At 37.0% G+C, this 22,750-nt stretch overlaps 1 protein-coding gene across 15 annotated transcripts in view; it reads right to left on the bottom strand.

Annotated features, from left to right (window-relative positions):
- Window positions 1-22,750, bottom strand: part of LOC143671311 (uncharacterized) — a 154,629-nt gene that overhangs the window by 100,792 nt on the left and 31,087 nt on the right. For 6 of the 15 annotated variants that reach the window (XR_013169532.1, XR_013169533.1, XM_077146427.1 and 3 more), the window contains exons 5-6: window positions 13,354-13,398; window positions 9,404-9,450 (exon numbers count right to left, since the gene is read on the bottom strand). The exons of 1 other annotated variant lie outside the window; for it this stretch is intronic. Coding sequence is in view for 5 of the 14 variants with exons in the window: in XM_077146427.1 (XP_077002542.1) it covers window positions 9,404-9,450; window positions 13,354-13,398 (92 nt within the window). In the remaining 9 variants the exon portion in view is untranslated. Of the gene's footprint in view, window positions 1-2,783; window positions 3,673-9,403; window positions 9,451-12,151; window positions 12,267-13,353; window positions 13,399-14,672; window positions 14,763-21,647; window positions 21,693-22,750 lie in introns of those variants that run through there. 8 more of the 15 variants (XR_013169538.1, XR_013169537.1, XR_013169534.1 and 5 more) reach the window with 6 other exon arrangements.

Genomic DNA, 22,750 nt, shown 5'->3' with positions numbered 1-22,750 from the left:
CTGCATGTCCAAACATCTGGATTGAGGTGAGATATGCTGTCCTACCGGACGCTCTTCTGAACTCGCTCTTAATTAGCCTCCAACAAATAAATTAAACCTCGCTGATTGTGGAAGGCGTTTCCCTTTGCCAATCGCAAATGTAATCAGCCATAGTTGAATTTCACATGTTGATGATTGAAGTCCACAGCAGCAGCACAACAGGGAATCATCACCTGGCTGGGGTGACACCTGACCCTAACTATCACAAGTGGTAAAAAGAAGAAAGATAAATGAAAAAATATTTAGACAGAGAAACATCCTATTCAAACACATGAAATGAAATTTGAAAAGAAATTCTTGACCTCTGCAAGTTACAAGTGACTCAACGCATAAGAGGGATACTAATTAGATGAATAACAGACTTTTCATCAGAAACAATGGAAGCCAGAAGGCACTGGAAAGATGTATTAGGGTGCTGGAATACAAAGACAATAAAAAATATTGTATCAAATGAAAAAACTTTTAAATATGACCTCAAAGTTCAGCCCATAAAATTTTTAGAAAAGATGAATTACACTTTATTGAAATGGAACAATTTCCCTTGCCTATCACACTTGGGAGAATAAAAATGGCAAAGCATAGGCAGAAAATATTGCAAATAACATTTTGGTAAAGAACCTGTCATCAGAATATAAAAAATCTCTAAAAACTGAATAATAAGAAATTAAATAACTAATAAACATGGGAAAAAGACCTCAAAATGCACTTCAACAAAATATACTTGGATGTCAAATAAGCATACAAAGAGATTTTCAACATTATTTTCCAATAAGGAGATGCAAATTAAAACCATGATGTAAAACTACATGAATAATACAATAGCTAATAGAAAGCAAAACAAAACAAATAAACTCTTTTAATACCAGTGTTGGTGAAGATGTAACCAAGGGATCTCTGACACATTGTTCATAGCAACAAAGAAGAGTAAAGTCATTCTTGAAAATAGGTTTTCTTTCAGTTTTTTACAACTGAAGCATAACATTTAGCAGATGACCCAACAATCCCACACCTTGCTATTTTCCAAAGTTAATGGAAAGGTGGGATCACACATCTATCTGTATGCAAAAGTTCACAGCAGCTTTATTCATAAATACCAACAGTGAGAAATAACTGAGATACCTTTCAACAATGACTATAATTAGAAGCAAAATAATGACAATAATAGACTTTTGTTTCACACAAAAATATGGATGAGTCTCAAGTGCATTTGTTATTTGAAAGGATCCAGGCCCAAGAAATAAATATAGTATGATTATATTTACATGAAATTGTGAAAAAGGCAAACTATAAGGACTGAATGCATTCACGTGGCTGCCAGGGATTAGGATTAAGTGGGGATTCAGTTGAGACAGCATAATAATGAAGCAATCTTCTATATCACATCCTAGGTATTAGATGAACAACCTCTTAAACTCTAATCCGTAAAGGAACAGATTTATAGTGTGCTAGTTTTTTAATGTCTATTCACATTATAGCATTCCAGATAAAATCCTCTCTCTGTGACACTAACTGGAAGTCAAGGAAGGCCTGTGGTATGGGGCTGTTTTATGTTCCAGGTGTTTTAAAGAATATACAAAACAACAGTAAATAAGCAATCAATAAATTAAAATGAAAGTAAGAACACATTAAACATTTAAGACACACATTTCCCTCCCCCACTCCACAAAGAAAACATCCAAAACAGCATGTGTTCCTCCAATATACACATAAAAAGGTACAAAAAAAAACCTAACTAACAAATACAAAATCAAACCTAACCGAAACACTGTGATTAGTAGAAAGAGGAAGAGTGGCCATGATGACTAGATACAAGAGAAAGGAAATTCCATTTTTTTGTTACTAAAATGTTCCAAAGCCTGAAAATAGCATGATGTACACGGTTTATTAACCCAGGAAAATGGTACAAAGTGCAGTTTAAAACTGAAGTCCATGAACAGAAATAAGAGGGAGGTGCCAGGTTATACACACTTGGTCAAAACAACAGTATGTCTTTTGCTCCCCTGACATGCGTTCTGCTCCCCTGAAATCTTTTCATGTGACGGTACCCAAGAATATAGTGTTTACCCTCCCTACTTTTCTCTATAGAAACAAAAGATGAATAGCATTTTAAAAAGTAACAAAAGAAAATTAGATCAAGGAGTAAAGTTTTCCACGTGGTAGTACTAGTAAATTAGTACTTGAATGCCCAAGAAACAAAGTATTTTAGGCTTTAGCAGGGTAAGGAGCAGAGAAGATAGAATGAATTGGGGAAAGCCAAAAGAAAACCCTTGAAAATGATGAAGGGAGCTAGTTGATGTGACGGATTAAGGTTTGGGGTTGAGAACAGTTTCTACTAAAAGGGAACAATACTCCACAAGACAGAGGGAACAGCATGGTCACACTGAAAAAGGTTATTACCATTTGGGTCAGGCAAATTCGTAAAAAAAAAAAGATGTGAACCCCAGAAGAAAATCAAAGGGAAGCATTTCCCTAGGATGCAAAATTCCTAGGTCTTGCCTCTGAGAAGACACCTAATGGAATTTCCTGAGGTAGTCGAACCCTGGGGGCTGCCAAGAAGTAGTTCCACGTGCTCTAGGGAATCAGCCCTTTTGCATGTCTCTGCACACCCCAATGTATCCCCAGTGCCATCGCATTTGCATTATTTGACTCTCAGAAGTGACAATGTCATGCGTTACTCAACTCGCAGAGGTGACCATCGTATTTAATTACACACGATAGCCACCCTCTGTGGTAGAGTACCACACACAGTATCTCTAAAGTTCATAGCCCTGCAAGAACACCCACTCATAAATCCTTTGAACACTCTTGAAAGCTTTCAGTTTCTGCATAGGACCAGGATTTTACCAAAGGACTTCTGCAATACCCACCCCACAGCCTTTCCTCATCCATCCTTCCTTAAGTGCTGACACTTCTTTACTTTTACATGGCAGTTATCATAAATGAGAAACATGAAGCTTTCTTCCTAGTTTCTCTTGCTTATGGTAGAAATACTCTTGCATGTCTAACGCTATTCCTTTACCCACTAATATAAAGTCTTAGTAAGATATTTGCGTGCCCCTGAGGTGAAAGCAAAGTGAAAAATACACTATCTCACCAACCAAATCCCTGTTGTGATGGTTGGAAGCTGTACATATCCCAGAAAAATATGTTCTTAAATCTAAACCATCCCTGTGGGTGTCAACCAATTGTAATCAGGGCCTTCTGATGAGATTACTTTACTGAAGACGTGACCTATTTCAATTAGGATGTCCTTAATTTTATTACTGGACTGTGTGGTAAGCAGAAAGAAATTGAGGCAAAGAGAAAGACAACCACAGAAGTAAGAAGCTGAAACTAATGAAACCTGGAAGAGAAGAGAGAGATTAGCAGATGCTGCCATGTGCTTTGCCATGGGACAGAGGAGGCAAGGATAGCCGTCAGCATCACCTTGGTAATACCTTGATTTGGACATTTTTTCAGGTTCAAAACCATGAGTGAATAAATTCCCATTGTTTAAGCTGAACTACTCCATGGTATTTTTTTGAGCAGCCTAGGAAACTAAAATGCTTGTTACACAAAAATCTGAATCCTTCTACTGGAGTTATTTACCTTCACTTCAGAACCACAGAATAAGCAGTGAAGGCCCACAGGATCCTGGAAGTAAAGGAGGGGACATAATAAGCCGGTAGTGGAAGGGAGAGAGCAGAAATCCCTGTTCCTTCTCAGACCCTTGAATTAAAAATCCCATTTTACCTAAAACGAGTGATCTAAAGTACACTAAATGATTTTGGTGCCTATGTATGAGCACCTTAAATTCCTCCTAGCCACTCGGTTTTATGAACCATTCCTTGGAAGCAAGTTGTTTTGTGCATGCTTTTGCATTTTTTCCATCCCAATGCAAATGCTACTCACTGCTTGCATTTCCCTTTAAAACCTTCGCTTCTTACATCAATATTTTTAATGTGATTCTATTGATATGTATACACATACCGTATAATCCATCCAAAGTATACAAACAATGGCTCACAGCATCATCAAATAGTTGTGCATTCACCACCACAATCGATTTTAGAACTTTTTCATTACTTCAAAAATAAAAAAGAGAAAGAAAAAAGAAAACCCAAAACATCCCATACCATTTAGCCCCCCATTAGTTTTTTAACAGTTTTGTTCACACACCCTATAATCCATTCAAAGTGTACAATCAATGGCTCTTGGGATACTCACATAGTTACGCACTTACCACTACAATTAATATGACAACAATCTTATTTCTTCAGAAGAAATAAAATCTCATATCCCTTATATCCCTCTATTATTGACGTTTAGCTTGGATAGAGTGCCTTTGTTACAATTAATGCAAAAATATTACAGTGTCACTGTTAGCTATAGAACTTAGTTTACATTAATTGTTTGCCCACATACAACCCTATTACTAACATCTTGTAATACTGACCTTGTAATATAGCCCTCTATTATTGACATTTAGCTTTGATAGAGTGCCTTTGTTACAATTCATGCAAAAATGTTACAGTGTCACTGTGAGCTATAGACCTTAGTTTACATTAATTGTGTTTGCCCATATACGACCCTATTATTAACATCTCGTAATACTGACCTCTACTCGAGTTCATGTAAGAACCTCTTTATATTTGTACAATTAACCACCGTCATCATCCATTCTAGGTTTCGCTATGTTATTTAGCCCGTTTTTATCCCTTAGCTTTCCTTCTGGTGAGACACGTGACTCTGGCTTTCCTATTTTATCCACACTCACACTCAGGTTTGTAAATTATACTTGACTGATGGGGACACTAATATTTAGTAAAACAAAATGAAGAACTGATACCAGATCTGGTGATGTAGAGAGTTTGGAGTCCACAAGGGCTGTTCATTTTTTCAGGATAATATTATTCTACATTTTCATATTCTGCGTGTTATACAAAATTTGCACTTGTCTAAATTCTCAGCAGGGTTAACTAAAATTAAAATATATTATTACATATAAATTGATATCTTTGACTGTAAAAAAACATAAGTCCATGAGAATTTGGAAGGAAATCCAATTGAGAATGTTCCCAGTCTTTTTAATTGGACTCAGTTTTAGAACTTGGGAAGTATTAACTAAAAAAAAATGTTTTTGAGGGTGCGGGTCAGTAATTGAAGCTGGGTCTCCTACACGGCAGGCGAAAACTCTAACTCTGACCTACCCATGTTTCCCCTTGAAAGTTCTTTTAAATAGGGAGGTAGGAAAATATGGGAAATACCATACATAGTTTCATAAGTTTTGCTGAAACAGCGATGAAGACCATGGTGATGGAGATAATGTGGATGTCTTCAAATTATGAAATATTCCTTCTTTAACCAGAAAAAAAAAATGTGTGCTCTATGTACATAGAGCGGCAGGAAGCCTCCCATTCTCCCAAAGACTACCGACATTTCCTAGAATTAAATTTTCCTCATCATGAATGGAACGTATCTTCTTCTTCCCAATTGAATTTATTCAGGCCGACTGGCCAGTTTGCATCTCTATTCCCTCTCTGCAACTTACCCAAAAAGAAGGGACATTATCTTCCCCTCCATTACTCATAAGAACTAAAATAAAACATAACCGAGATATACCCAATCTCACATCGATTAGGAAGCTCTGTTATCAGAGGGTTTGACTGCAATTCATCCATAAGATCTATCATTTATTCCTTACAAACATGCTGTCTTGTACCGGGCCTTTCTTTGTTCAGTATATTTGGAATGCAGAACCACAAGCATCAGCTATTATAGTAGCCACGTAATGGCATTTGGTTTGTCGAGGAAAGCAAATTAGATCCATTCCCCAGACATACCTGTGCATAGACACTATCAGTTTAACAGAAAGCTGCAACTTCTACAAGACAAGAAAGCATAGAGCACAGTCTCTACGTTGGATCAAGCATGGTCAAGGAAAATTAGTACAGACAAAAAGATAATCTAAAATACATTCTGTTTATTACTGGCGATTCCCAGGGAAGAGAAAGCTCCCCTACTTCAAGCATCACGGCAAGTGCCATTTTTTTGCCACCTTCTATTCTCCTCTCTTAAGGGTATATTAAGAAGATCAACTGATCTTTTTTGTCTGTGTGCTCCGCTTTCCTTCTCATCTGTTAAATCACAGTACCTCAATATTTCTCTGAAATTTCAGAACAAAATACCAAAGAACCAGATGGAACTGTGTAGTCTGGAGTCAGATAGGGATAGAAAAAACAAATAACAGCAAAGCTAAGATTCTCTTTCAGTGTCAAGGAAGAGGAAAAGTCTTGGAACATTGGGAGATTGCAAATTGGTAGAAAACTTTGCAGGGTTTTCTGAAAGGTGTATCAGTGGTTGTTTTGGTAGGGCTGACATCTTCAGATATGCTGCATATGATTCTCTACTCCAGAGAGTAACAATCGTGTATAATTAAATATGACTGGCACCTCTACGATTGGAGTGCTGCATAACATGGATGACATATGTGATGGAAATGGAGGTACATTGGGTGTGCTTAAGGACATAGAGATGAAGGCTTTCCTAGAGCCCTTGTATGACACCACTCTTCCACATCAGCTCCCATCGCTGGGCCATCTCAGGTACTCCATTATGTGACTACTCAGAGGCTAGGGTTAGGAACTGGATTTCTTCTTTAAAATACCTAAATTTCTTATGGGATTATATCCCTTTCTCAGCATTGCCTGACTGAAATGGAAACAAGAATTTGTTTTCTGAATGTTTTTTTCCGGAGGAAAGGTTGTTGTGAGCATGTTTCTGAATATACTATTAAGAGATAACATACTATGAGGTACATCCTCTCCCTTGACAAACTGAGGCTTTACACAGAACATACAGGGACACAAAAGTGGAGAATAGATATCAGATATCATGTTTTATGGGATTGAGGTGAAATGCCAATGATATGGTTCAACATCTCCCTTCAGTTTCTTTTCACGGACTACAGTATCTTCCTGAGAGCAGCAGGCCACCGTTATTTTTCATTTGTTCTTCAGTTTGAATTTCTGTCCTAGAGGCAAATTATCAGTCATGGGTTGCAAGAGGACACAATCTCTGTTCCTACATCCAACCCCTCATCGTAGGTTGGAGTCTCTACTTCAGGTGTGACAAGGTGAGATTCCTGGGGACCCGGTCGTACCTCCCCACCTTTATAATTGTGAGGAGGTGTTATGCGTTAATTGTGTTTTTCCAAAATAGATTTGTTGAGTTTCTGACATCATTTGGAAATAGGGTCGTGTCAGATGGAATCAGTTAATTAAAATGAGATCAAACCAGGTGACGGTGGGCCCTAATCCAAAATGACTAGTGGCCTTATAAGAAGAGTAAATTTGGACTCAGAGACAGAAAGGCTTAGGAGGGGAGAACCCATGTGAAGAGAGACAGAGAAAGAAGACAGCCATGTGATGTCAGAAGCAGAGACTGAGTTATGTCACAACCAAAGGAACACCAAACTTGACAGCCACTGTCAGAGGAACAGATTCTTACATACAGTCTTAAAAGAGATTATGGCTAGGTCCAGGGGTGAATGTCTCCTTGGTGACAAGGGAGATGATTCCCAGGGATGAATACAGACCTGGAGTCTTGGGATCAACAATTCCATCCTGACCAGATGGGGGAAAAAAAGTGTGATTTATAAAGTATCAGTGCTGGAGAGAATGCAAAGAGTCCAGAGGCTACTCTGGAGATTGCTCTTACGCAAGCTTCAGGTAGACCTTACTACTTATCACAACCTACCAAACCCCTTCCAGCCAATCCGAAAGAACACCTAGGGCAATATATAAGATTCCACAAGGGTTGCAGACACTAGAGTAACTTGCCAGAAACCTACAACCTTCAGATGGGTCCCTGCTCCAGATAATTCCTGAAACCTAGCCCAGCCTTCCAGAACATCAAGTAGTTCCATCGCCCTAACCCATACTAGTGACAGACCCTTCCAGTCAGAAATTCAGAATTGCCAGAGCCGAAACCACCCCAATGAGTGGTATGGAAAGGTCAAAGATGAAGGTGGAATTAGACACAGAAGATAGGAGTTAACAAATGAATATGAATGCTGAATGCTGAATCATTAAATTGATATCTCTTAGTCTCCAGTATTCTAGAGCAACTAGAAGTAAAAACCTAAAATTGTGAAATTATACCCCATGTCAAAGTCGGAAATATGTTCTACAAATAATTGTGGTGCTGTGCTTGGAATTGTATAGCTTTTTTGTATATACGTTATTGTTCACAAAAAAAAGAAGGAAAAAAAGGTGATTGTGATGATGAAAAAGTACTTAAGTCCTCTAGCCTCCTATATTCTGGAGCTGACAGAAGGAATAATATGAGAAGATCATTTCATTATCCACATTAATCTGTTGAATTTCAAGTTGCTAGCAATGGTGTTTTAAGTATAATTTTCTTTCCCTCAAAGTCTTGTCCCAGAGTTCTTTCCCATCATTCAACTAATACACACTTTTCCACCCTAAACTCACCCCACCCCCAAACTTCTAAATTCCTCTGTGGAAGGCAAAATTCTAAGATGGTGCCCAGGATCCCCTCTACTCACATGCCCAATATAATCCCCTTCCAATCAGTGTGAGCAGAATTTGTGAGTTTGATAGGATATCACTCCCATGATTATGTTATCTTATATAACGAAAGGGAGGTTAGGATTTAATGAAGTTCCCTAATCTTCTGATTTTGATTTAGTTAAAATGGAGATTATCCTGTGTTGACCTGACCTAATCAGGTAAGCTCTTTAAAAGAGAATGTAGAGGGCAAAGACAAGAAACAACAGCAAACAGTCTTCTGTTGTCCTTGAAGACGCAAAATTCCATGCTATTTAATAGGCCATATGGCATGGAACTGTTGGTGGCCCCTAGGAATTAAGAATCTCAGTCCTATAGCCACAGGTAACTTTTGAATTCTACCAATAACCAGTGAGCTTGCAAGAGGACTCTGAGCCTTGGCTAAAGTTGCAGCCCTGGTTGAGACTTTAATGGAAACTTTGTGAGAACCTGGGCAGTGGACACCTGACGTATGCAGACCATGAAATGATAAATATTATGTTGTTTTAAGTACTAACTTTGTAGTACTTTGTTATGCAACATTTCAAAATTTGTACACCCTTATTTAGAGTTCCAGACTTTCATGATAAAAGCACAAGAAGCAGGGAAAACACACAGGAACCTAAAGGAAGAGCAGCGAGGTGAAGCAGGAGTTGTCAAAAGTTAGAGGACAGAAAACCTTTTACCTCATTTCCCAGAAAGGAAGCAACACATAAAACTTAACTGGATTGATTTCCAAGAGTGAAAATAGCCTAGATCCTTTGGAATTCTTAGCCTTTTATCACAGTTTGGTTGTATAGAAAATCTTTTCCTACCTTTCCATTCTGAGATGCAGGCTTCCATGTACTGGCATTTCTCTGGCCTAGGAAAAAGGAGATGAAAGAGATTTCCAGATTAAAATCTAGCACCTCTGGTAAAAGGGCACAATGACAAGTTTATGGAAAAACTTATGGATAGAGAGGTTGGAGAATTGAAGAAATACAAAGAGGCCAACATACTTGAAATGAAGAGAAAAGGTAAATTAAGAGCTCCAGCTATTTAAACTGGACTTCCCCAAGTCTTCCAGATGAAAATTACAGATGAAACAGAGTAGACAAGGAAATTTCCAGTGTCCATATATATTACTGGTTTGAGAGAGCTACATAGGCTAAGAATTTAACATCAATTTCTACCATCCCCCACACTCAACGTTTCTTTACATCCACATATGGGCCTGGCTTGGTCATGTGCTGAAAAAATACAATAGATATGAATCTCTGTTTACTTACCATTGCATGCATAAATAATGACATTATGGTGGTTTCAATAACTTATAGCTATTTATAGTTTCTATTATAGAAAAAGAAAGAGGCAGGGTTTAAGTTCGGCCTTCCTCTCTGCCAAGCCAGGGAAAGGTGGGTATTTTTTTCTTTGTTGATGTGCTGACTGCCCTTGCCCTTGCCTGGCAGCCAACAACTAAAAGGTTATTTTAGTTGTACCCCATGTAATCTCAGCTTCAGACCTGGGTCTCATGAAGGATATATTTTCTGTCCCTCAGTTTGTGTTTACTATGTGCCAGGCATTTTTCTAAATTCTTCACACACATAAATTCATTTAATCCTTAAAAGAATCCTATGACGTAAGACTTAGTATGCCCACCCCATTTTACTAATGAGAAAAGAGAAGAAAGTGACGTGTAATCACTCTCTTGAGATCACACAGCCAAGCAGGAATCAGAACTATGATTTGAACCCAAGCAGTCGATCTCTAATGGGCCTTTTTTAAGTCAACTCACTGCAGTGCCTCTGGTCTTTTGATTCTCTGTCCAAATCGTCTTACAGAGTTTGGAAAGAGCCCTGCTCACAAGTAAATGACTCTGAGAAAGCTTATTAAGTACTCATACCTAAAGGATGGGCATGATCTGAATTGGATTTTTAGGCCACATCAAAGGATACTAAGATGTTCTCCTCTGAGATAGAAGAGTAGGCTAATCATTTGAACATACATGTGGAAATTTCCACAAAGAGTGCTGGAACAATAGAATGTCCATATGCAAAGAAAAATCTTGACAAGTGCAGCACATATACTACAAAAGCAAGAACAAATTGACCAATATAGACCACAATATGGAATGTAGAAATATAAAACTTCTATAAAAAAGGAACAAAAATATTTATGACCCTGGATAAGTCATGAAAAGCAAATTGGTAAAATAAATAATGACACATTTGCATTATATCAAAATTAAAATCTTTTGCTCTACAAAAAGGCACTAGGAGAAGGACAAAAATAAACCACAGGCTGAGAGAAAATATTGACAAATGGCCTTTCTGTCAATAACTTGTAAACAAAAAATGCATATATATTCTTTATAAAAGTTATCTGACAGAAATGTTATTTGCCATCCTTGTGTCTTCTATGGCAAAGGGTCTGTTTTATGTATATCGAAAATTCTGAAAACTCAACAATAAGAAATCAAACAATCCATGAAAAACGGGGAAAAGATCTCAGCAGATATTTCACCAAAGAAGAAGGATGGCAAATAAGTACATGAAAAGATGTTCAGTATCATCACTCCATTAAGAAATTCATGTTTAAATAACAAGGAGATAAAACTAAACAAACAGAATAGCTAATTTTTAAAAATTACTTCCAATACCAAGTCCTGGTGAGGATTTGGGTAACTGGATTACTGACAGATTGTGAATGGAATTACAAAATTGTAAAGCCGTTCTGGGAAAGTCTTATTTTTCAGGTTTTTATAAATCTACACATAATGTTGCCATGTGACCCAACTATCACACTCCTAGCTAATTTACGCAAATAAAATTAAATGTGCAAATGTATATAGCAGCTCTGTTTATAATCACCAACAATAGGAAATAACCCACAACCCATACGGCCTTCAAATCTGACTGTATTGCTACCGAGCAAAAAAAAAAAAAAAAAAAGCACAGAATATTGTTTCACAAAAACATGGATGAATCTCCAATGCATTTTGTTAAGTGAAATGGGTCGGGCCCAAGAACTACATATTGGCCAATTACATTCATATGGCATCCTGGAAAAGAAAAAATATAAGGATGTGAAACAGGTCAGTGGTTACCAGGTATTAGGTTGGGGTGGAGATTGACTACAAGGGAGAACATGAAAGAGTTTTGAGACTAGTAGCACCATTCTGCATTATGAGCATAGTGGTGGCTAGATGACTATGTACTCTTCAAAATTCATAGAACTGTAAACCATGAAAGAGTTTAACCATATCTTAATTTTTTAAATGCCAATTTTTAGGACCAGTGTCCCAAGAAGAAAATTCTGTGTTTGTTTCACTTTCTGGAAGTCAAAGACAGCTTGGGGCATAAAACAAAAAATAAACCAGGGGACTGAAAAAACAAACACTGAAATAATTCAAAATCAATTCACAAACAAAGTACTGTTACCAACAGTCATAGGTAGAACAGTGTGTCAGTTTCCTAGGAATGCAGTAACAAGGTACCACCAACAAATTGGCTTAAAACAACAGAAATGTATTGTCTCACAGCTCTGAGATTAAATGTCCAAAATCTATACTGGAGAATACTTACTTACTTCTTCCTAGCCTCTAGTAGTTTGCTGGCAATAACTCAGGCTTTAATCTTGGCCTCTGGCACATGAGGTTCACCACTGTCTCTGTCTACTGCCTCCAATTCTCCCCTGCTCCTAAGGACACCAAACATATTGGATTTGGGTCTACTCTAATCCAGTTTGGCCTTAATATACTTAACTAATCCCATCCGAAATGATCTTATCTCCAAATACAGCCATATTCAAAGCACTTGCAGTTAGGACTTCAACACATCTATTTAGAGGGGACAGAAAGAATTCAACCAATAGCAAGTGGTTTCATGGTAAGAGATGAGAGAGGAAATTCCCTCCTTTGAGAATGCAAATGATCTAGAGGTCCCAAGTAGGGTGATACCTGTGGATTGTTTATACAGTTAAAATGCCACAGAGAATCATTTCCAATTCTTATGTCTGATCAGAACCATAAGAGGGAAGCACCATGCTGTCAACCCTTGTACAACACAAGGTTATAAATTTGGCCTTACTTCCTAGATGGTCTCCATTTCAAATGATATTACACAGCTGAGTGGTGCTTTCCAACCTCTACACTGTCATTTCAGCAAAAACAAATTCTTAAACATTTCAAAAGAAAATCATTTTAAAGAGTAAAATATTATCTGAGTGTTATGCATAAACCAAATAAATCGTAGTTGACATAGCATAAAAGATATTTTCAAAAGTATAAGTATCATATAGGCCATGAAGAAAGGAAGAATTAATTTCAATACTGGACAGTCAAAATACTTTGGTTTTCAGCAGAATCAGTTTCTGAGAAATCGGAGGGAATTTGGGAAGATCTGAAGAGATGCCTTGAAATTGGTGAGGGGAGCTGAGAGGTGATGACAGGTTACTGTTCACCAGCTTATGTCGAAAGGACCAGTGTAGCACCCACCTCACTGGCCTTCTTTATCCATCCCTCCTTGAGTGCTCCCCCCTCCTCACATGCTGCAGGTTTTACATGCCAGTCCTCAGAACTGAGAACCATTATGTCTTCCTCCTAGCTTGTTGCTCATGGAAGAAATATTCTTGAATGCCTTATCCGGTTTTGTTTTCCATTATCTTAATTAAGCATTAACAAATAGTTTTCATTCTTCAGATCCAATAATGAAGCAGAAAATATACTCCATTCCACAATCCTTCCATTGTCAACTAAAGATCTGACCCCTCTGTCTGAGTTACGTACCTCAGCTCCAAAACGAGAGAATAAGTAGCGAAAGCACACAGGAACCTGGAAGTGAAGAAGGAGAGAATAATCATTGGATGTTGGGATGGAGAGATCAAGAATGTGATTTATCCCCAGACCCTGGAAAGAGAAATCCCATTTTACTTCATAAGAGTGATGTACAATACAGAAATTGATTTTTGGTACCTAAGGATGCCTTTAAACTTCTCTCAGCTACTGGGTTTTCTGAGCCTTTCTGTGTGTTACATGTCACCCACACTTCTTATATGCCCCTCTACTCCAGCTTCATGTTGCATAGGCTTAATATGAGGGGAATATGGCAAGGGTTATGTGGCCTTCCTCCTAGACCAATCCCCAGTATAGTTGTCTGAGAATAGTGGGACTCTTTTAACCCTGGAGGAGGTGAATTGGTGGTGAAGGAATCCCATCTTGTTGGCCACTCTAGCCTCAGTCCCTCATTTGTCAGACTGTGGGATCCATTCATAACATTTGTTTACCTAGAGTTTTTCCCACACTCAGTACATGAATGGGAATGCCAACACCTAGTAGCATGTATCCTGGAAGGCAGTGGATGACCTACTCAATCTGGAAAGGAAAGGACTGCTGATCAAAAATCATATATTTAAGGCAAACAATCTTATATATCAGGCATTATATTCACAACCTCTAAAATAAAAGATGCCTTGCACTTTATCAAAATAGAAAACTTTTGCTCTATGCAACATTCTTTTCATGGAATGAAACAAGAATCCACAGATTGCGAGAATATATTTGCCATTCACATTTATGTCAAAGGAGTTGTAATCAGATTATATTAAAACTATGAAAACTTAGCAACTAGGAATTAAACAAACCAATAAAATGTGAAAAAGATCTCAAAAACACTTCACCATTGCAGATATATGGAACCAAATAAGCACATGAAAAGATGTTCAACTTCATCAGTCCATAAGGAAGTTCATGTTTAAACCACAATGGGATAAATCTACAAAATTTAAGTTTGACTAGAAAATTTAATGCCAAGTGCTGGTGAGGATTTGGGAACTGGATATCCATAGATTGTTAATGGAAATGCAAAATTATAAAGCTATTCTGGAAAACCGCTTTTTTTCCATTTGCTACAAATTTAAACATGGTTGTGCCATGTGACACCCAGCAATCCCGCCCCTAGTATTTACATAAATGTGTTCCCATATGTGTCTGTAGGCAAAGATTTATAACAGGTTTATTCAGTCACCAACAACGGGAAACAACTCAGAGAGCCTTCACCTGTGACTAGAATACTATTCAGCAATAAAAAGAAACAGAACAGTGCTTACACAAAAATCTGGATGGAGCTCAGATGCATTTAAAACGAAAGGAGCGTGAGCCAACAGCTATGTGTTGTATTATTGCCTTTATGTGACATTCTGGAAAAGAAATAACATAAGGATGGAAAACAATCAGTGGTTGCTAGGGCTGAGGTTAGATGGTTTTGGACTACAAGTGGCAGCACGAAGCACTGTGGGTAATGGCACAGTTCTGTATCATGACACTGGTGGTGGATACATAAATATATCCTTTTGTCGAGACCCCTACACAACTCTACAACATGAAGGGAGAGTTTTACTATTTGCTAATCTTTTCACATACCTATTTCTCAGGATCAATTGTTCCGAGAAAAAAATCCTGTCTTGATTACACTTTCTAGAATCAGGGAGGGCCATAGGGCATAAGGCTCTTTAATATCCCAAGTGCTTTAAATAATATACAAAACCAAAGAACCCAACAAATAACTCCAATTGAGTATTAAAAAAATGCAAAAACACATTTGAATTGAAACTCTATTCATTAAACATTCAAAATATATGGATTTCCTCAAAATCCAAAAAAATAAATAAATAAAGCAAAGGACAGAAATACTATAAAATCCAACCACAATCATAGGACAGTGACAAGGGCACATAGTTATTGTACCCTGATGGTAAGAGACAAGAATGAGCAAGTTATCTCCTCTTCAGAATTAAAATGTTCCAAAGACTTGGAATAGGGTGACACTTATGGTTTTAGAAATGACAGTATACCATGACAATCAGTTTCCAATTAAATTCCCTAATTGAAAGTAAAGGAGAGAGGTACTACATTGTCTTCCTTTGTTCAATACACTACAATACAATTATCTAAAATGTGTCCTGTTTCCCACACACTTCTCCAGTTCAAATGGTGTTACACAGGCATATAGTACAGAACCAAGTTAAAAGGGAAATAACAGAAAAAGATACCATGCAAATACAAACCAAAAGCAAGCTGAAACACCTATATTCATACCAAAGTTCACCGCAGAGTAAAGAATATTATCAGAGAAAAAGAAAGACATGACATAATGATACAGGTGTCATTTCACATAGAAGGTATAACAATAACAAATATTCATGCATAAAACATAAGCTTCAAAACACTAAATGCAAAACTGATATAAACTCAAGGACAAACAATTTCCCACTTATAATAGAAAACTCCAAAACTCTATTCTCAGTAATTAACCTACCTAGTACACAGAAAAACAGTAAAGGTGCAGAAGTCCTGAACAACGCTGTCATACAATTTGAACAACAACAGAATACATGTTCGTCCCAAGAGCATATGGATCATTCATCAAGATAGACCATATTTTAGATTATTGAACCAAAGCTGAGAATGTAGTGTCATTGAAATCATGCCATACTCAGATTAAATTAAACTAGAAGTCAACATCAGATATCTCAAAATGTCAACATTCATGGAGGTAAAAACACACGCTTCAATAGAAATCATAGGCCAATTAGAAAATATAAAGAGAAAATAGAAAATATTACTTTGAATTGAATAATGATAATAACACAACTTGTCAAAATCAATGGGATGCAACTAAAGCAGTGGTGAGAGGGAAATTCGTGCCTTTAAATGACTACATGAAAAAAGAATATCTAAAAACACAGTAATCTCAACTTCTCCCTTAAGATTAGGTAAAGCAGAGAAAATTGAATCTGAAAGAAGTAGAAAAAGTAAATAATAGACATAAGTGCAGATATCAGTGAATTTAAAATTTGGAAAACAAAAGATAGTATTAATAAAACCAAAAGAAATTTCTTTGATAAGATACATAAAGTTGATAAAATGCTAGACAGACTAAGAAAAAAAGAGAGGTCACAATTGTCAAAATCATGAATGAAAAAGTGATCATTTTTACAACAACACAGACATTAAAAAAAAGATTACCAAAGAATAGAATACTATGACATTATGCCCCTAAATTTTATAAGTTAGAAGAATTAAGTCAATTTCTTAAAGGATTCAAACTACCTGTCCAGTTACACAGTCCTTAAGTAGCACTGTGTCTGCAGCGGATATTATGACTCGTCACACTGTCATAGATTCAGATGATAAGCAGATAATTAGCCCAAATTGACATAAACAGGTAATTCATTACAAACGCAGCATATGCAAGATTGGCATGATGTCAGCTTGCCATATCACTAGTTCCACAACGTAACATTGACCCACAGGGGAAAGATAACAGAGAAGAAGTCGGTGGATCACTCAGTGGTTAAGGGGCCAAACCTGGACTGCAGGGAAGCAGTTTTATAGCTTGAGCCTAACTACTTGGTGTGACACCAACAGAGGCACACAGACTAACAGAGAAGTCAGAAAAAGAAACATATAAAGACACCCATACTAGAATCACTTTCATCTCAGGGATGCCTGTGTTTTGCCCAAGACTGTGTTCTGAATAGCAACATGAGAGATGAAACACTACAAGAGAGGAAGACTTCACCAAAAGAGCATAACCAAGTCAATAAGCAAGTAAGCAAACTAAATAAACAACTAAACAACCATCCTCAGTATCCAGAGTTGCTACAATTATATTACCTAAAATGTCAAATTTTCAACAAATAATTACCATAAAAGAAAAGAACAGGAAAAAAGCAGCCACTGAAACTGACTATGAAAGAGCCCAGACTCCCAATTAACTGATAAAGACTTTAAAGCATCCATTAAAATATTTTCAAAGACTTAAACAAGCAGTGCTCAGAGAAATTAAGGGCAGTAGGTTGACAGTGCCTCGTCAAACGTATATATCGGTCAAGGAGTAAAAATTATTTTAAAATGGAAGTTGTGAAGTTTAAAAGTACAAGAACTGAAATGAAAAATTCATTAGAGGGTTGATAGTAGATTGGAACCAGCAGAGGAAGTAATCAGCGAGTATTAAGTGATGTTAATTATGCTTTACAAAGAACAGATTGAGTAAAATGAAGAAAAATGAATTGAGTAACAAAGAAAGCTGCAATAGCAGTAATGTAGTCATAATGTGAGTACCAGAAGAAACGGAGAGAGAGCAAGGAGAAGAAAAAAGTTGAAAGAATAAATGGCTGCAAGCTTGCTAAATTTGATGAAAAACTATTAATCTACACAATTAAGAAGGGTGATGTTTTAGTTTGTAAAGCTGCCAGAATGCAACACACAAGAGATGGACTGGCTTTTAATAAGGAGATTTATTTAGTTACAAATTGACAGTTCTTCACAGGAAAGGCAGCTAGCTTTCATGTGAGTTTCTCTGTTACATGGGAGGGCACATGGCAATGACTCCTAGCCTTCTGTCCTGGCTTCTGGGTTCCAATGGCTTTCCTTGGGCAATTCCTTCCTGCATGTCCAAACATCTGGATTGAGGTGAGATATGCTGTCCTACCGGACGCTCTTCTGAACTCGCTCTTTAATTAGCCTCCAACAAATTAAATTAAACCTCGCTGATTGTGGAAGGCGTTTCCCTTTGCCAATCGCAAATGTAATCAGCCATAGTTGAATTTCACATGTTGATGATTGAAGTCCACAGCAGCAGCACAACAGGGAATCATCACCTGGCTGGGGTGACACCTGACCCTAACTATCACAAGTGGTAAAAAGAAGAAAGATAAATCAAAAAATATTTAGACAGAGAAACATCCTATTCAAACACATGAAATGAAATTTGAAAAGAAATTCTTGACCTCTGCAAGTTACAAGTGACTCAACGCATAAGAGGGATACTAAATTAGATGAATAACAGACTTTTCATCAGAAACAATGGAAGCCAGAAGGCACTGGAAAGATGTATTAGGGTGCTGGAATACAAAGACAATAAAAAATATTGTATCAAATGAAAAAACTTTTAAATATGACCTCAAAGTTCAGCCCATAAAATTTTTAGAAAAGATGAATTACACTTTATTGAAATGGAACAATTTCCCTTGCCTATCACACTTGGGAGAATAAAAATGGCAAAGCATAGGCAGAAAATATTTGCAAATAACATTTTGGTAAAGAACCTGTCATCAGAATATATAAAAATCTCTAAAAACTGAATAATAAGAAATTAAATAACTTAATAAACATGGGAAAAAGACCTCAAAATGCACTTCAACAAAATATACTTGGATGTCAAATAAGCATACAAAGAGATTTTCAACATTATTTTCCAATAAGGAGATGCAAATTAAAACCATGGTGTAAAACTACATGAATAATACAATAGCTAATAGAAAGCAAAACAAAACAAATAAACTCTTTTAATACCAGTGTTGGTGAAGATGTAACCAAAGGGATCTCTGACACATTGTTCATAGCAACAAAGAAGAGTAAAGTCATTCTTGAAAATAGGTTTTCTTTCAGTTTTTTACAACTGAAGCATAACATTTAGCAGATGACCCAACAATCCCACACCTTGCTATTTTCCAAAGTTAATGGAAAGGTGGGATCACACATCTATCTGTATGCAAAAGTTCACAGCAGCTTTATTCATAAATACCAACAGTGAGAAATAACTGAGATAGCTTTCACCAATGACTATAATTAGAAGCAAAATAATGACAATAATAGACTTTTGTTTCACACAAAAATATGGATGAGTCTCAAGTGCGTTTGTTATTTGAAAGGATCCAGGCCCAAGAAATAAATATAGTATGATTATATTTACATGAAATTGTGAAAAAGGCAAACTATAAGGACTGAATGCATTCAAGTGGCTGCCAGGGATTAGGATTAAGTGGGGATTCAGTTGAGACAGCATAATAATGAAGCAATCTTCTATATCACATCCTAGGTATTAGATGAACAACCTCTTAAACTCTAATCCGTAAAGGAACAGATTTATAGTGTGCTAGTTTTTTAATGTCTATTCACATTATAGCATTCCAGATAAAATCCTCTCTCTGTGACACTAACTGGAAGTCAAGGAAGGCCTGTGGTATGGGGCTGTTTTATGTTCCAGGTGTTTTAAAGAATATACAAAACAACAGTAAATAAGCAATCAATAAATTAAAATGAAAGTAAGAACACATTAAACATTTAAGACACACATTTCCCTCCCCCACTCCACAAAGAAAACATCCAAAACAGCATGTGTTCCTCCAATATACACATAAAAAGGTACAAAAAAAAACCTAACTAACAAATACAAAATCAAACCTAACCGAAACTCTGTGATTAGTAGAAAGAGGAAGAGTGGCCATGATGACTAGATACAAGAGAAAGGAAATTCCATTTTTTTGTTACTAAAATGTTCCAAAGTCTGAAAATAGCATGATGTACATGGTTTATTAACCCAGGAAAATGGTACAAAGTGCAGTTTAAAACTGAAGTCCATGAACAGAAATAAGAGGGAGGTGCCAGGTTATACACACTTGGTCAAAACAACAGTATGTCTTTTGCTCCCTTGACATGCGTTCTGCTCCCCTGAAATCTTTTCATGTGACGGTACCCAAGAATATAGTGTTTACCCTCCCTACTTTTCTCTATAGAAACAAAAGATGAATAGCATTTTAAAAAGTAACAAAAGAAAATTAGATCAAGGAGTAAAGTTTTCCACGTGGTAGTACTAGTAAATTAGTACTTGAATGCCCAAGAAACAAAGTATTTTAGGCTTTAGCAGGGTAAGGAGCAGAGAAGATAGAATGAATTGGGGAAAGCCAAAAGAAAACCCTTGAAAATGATGAAGGGAGCTAGTTGATGTGACGGATTAAGGTTTGGGGTTGAGAACAGTTTCTACTAAAAGGGAACAATACTCCACAAGACAGAGGGAACAGCATGGTCACACTGAAAAAGGTTATTACCATTTGGGTCAGGCAAATTCGTAAAAAAAAAAAGATGTGAACCCCAGAAGAAAATCAAAGGGAAGCATTTCCCTAGGATGCAAAATTCCTAGGTCTTGCCTCTGAGAAGACACCTAATGGAATTTCCTGAGGTAGTCGAACCCTGGGGGCTGCCAAGAAGTAGTTCCACGTGCTCTAGGGAATCAGCCCTTTTGCATGTCTCTGCACACCCCAATGTATCCCCAGTGCCATCGCATTTGCATTATTTGACTCTCAGAAGTGACAATGTCATGCGTTACTCAACTCGCAGAGGTGACCATCGTATTTAATTACACACGATAGCCACCCTCTGTGGTAGAGTACCACACACAGTATCTCTAAAGTTCATAGCCCTGCAAGAACACCCACTCATAAATCCTTTGAACACTCTTGAAAGCTTTCAGTTTCTGCATAGGACCAGGATTTTACCAAAGGACTTCTGCAATACCCACCCCACAGCCTTTCCTCATCCATCCTTCCTTAAGTGCTGACACTTCTTTACTTTTACATGGCAGTTATCATAAATGAGAAGCATTAAGCTTTCTTCCTAGTTTCTCTTGCTGATGGTAGAAATACTCTTGCATGTCTAACGCTATTCCTTTACCCACTAATATAAAGTCTTAGTAAGATATTTGCGTGCCCCTGAGGTGAAAGCAAAGTGAAAAATACACTATCTCACCAACCAAATCCCTGTTGTGATGGTTGGAAGCTGTACATATCCCAGAAAAATATGTTCTTAAATCTAAACCATCCCTGTGGGTGTCAACCAATTGTAATCAGGGCCTTCTGATGAGATTACTTTACTGAAGACGTGACCTATTTCAATTAGGATGTCCTTAATTTTATTACTGGACTGCCTGGTAAGCAGAATGAAATTGAGGCAAAGAGAAAGAGAACCACAGATGTAAGTAGCTGAAAGTAATGAAACCTGGAAGAGAAGAGAGAGATTAGCAGATGCTGCCATGTGCTTTGCCATGGGACAGAGGAGGCAAGCATAGCCGTCAGCATCACCTCGGTAATACCCTGAGTTGGACATTTTTCAGGTTCAAAATCATGAGTGAATAAATTCCCATTGTTTAAGCTGAACTACTTCATGGTATTTGTTTTGAGCAGCCTAGGAAACTAAAATGCTTGTTACACAAAAATTTGAATCCTTCTACTGGAGTTATTTACCTTCACTTCAGAACCACAGAATAAGCAGTGAAGACCCACAGGATCCTGAAAGTAAAGGAGGGGACATAATAAGCCGGTAGTGGAAGGGACAGAGCAGAAATCCCTGTTCCTTCTCAGACTCTTGAATTAAAAATTCAATTTTACCTAATATGAGTGATCTAAGTACACAAAATGATTTCGGTGCCTATGTATGAGCACCTTAAATTCCTCCTAGCCACTCGGTTTTATGAACCATTCCTTGGAAGCAAGTTGTTTTGTGCATGCTTTTGCATTTTTTCCATCCCAAGACAAATGCTACTCATTGCTTACATTTCCCTTTAAAACCTTCGCGTCTTACATCAATATTTTTAATGTGATTCTATTGATATGTATACACATACCGTATAATCCATCCAAAGACTACAACCAATGGTTCACGGCATCATCACATAGTTGTGCATTCACTACCACAATCGATTTTAGAACATTTTCATTACTTCAAAATTAAAAAAGACAAAGAAAAAAGAAAACCCAAGGTATCCCGTACCATTTAGCCCCCCATTAGTTTTTTAACAGTTTTATTCACACAACATATAATCCATTCTAAGTGTAAAATCAATGGGTCTTGGTATACTCACATAGTTACGCACTTACCACTACAATTAATATGACAACAATCTTATTTCTTCAGAAGAAATAAAATCTCATATCCCTTATATCCCTCTATTATTGACGTTTAGCTTGGATAGAGTGCCTTTGTTACAATTCATGCAAAAATATTACAGTGTCACTCTTAGCTATAGAACTTAGTTTACATTAAGTGTTTGCCCATAAACAACCCTATTAATAACATCTTGTAATACTGACCTTGTAATATAGCCCTCTACTATTGGTATTTAGCTTTGATAGAGTGCCTTTGTTACAATTCATGCAAAAATATTACAGTGTCACTGTGAGCTATAGACCTTAGTTTACATTAATTGTATTTAGCCCATATACGACCCTATTATTAACATCGTGTAATACTGACCTATACTCGAGTTCATGTAAGAACCTCTTTATATTTGCACAATTGACCACAATCATCATCCATTCTAGGTTTTGCTAAGTTATTTAGCCCGTTT

The sequence above is a fragment of the Tamandua tetradactyla genome, chromosome X (assembly GCF_023851605.1).
Source record: "Tamandua tetradactyla isolate mTamTet1 chromosome X, mTamTet1.pri, whole genome shotgun sequence".
Taxonomy (NCBI): domain Eukaryota; kingdom Metazoa; phylum Chordata; class Mammalia; order Pilosa; family Myrmecophagidae; genus Tamandua; species Tamandua tetradactyla.
The sequence above is the reverse complement of the archived record's forward strand: the minus strand, read 5'-3'. Positions and strand labels throughout refer to the sequence as shown.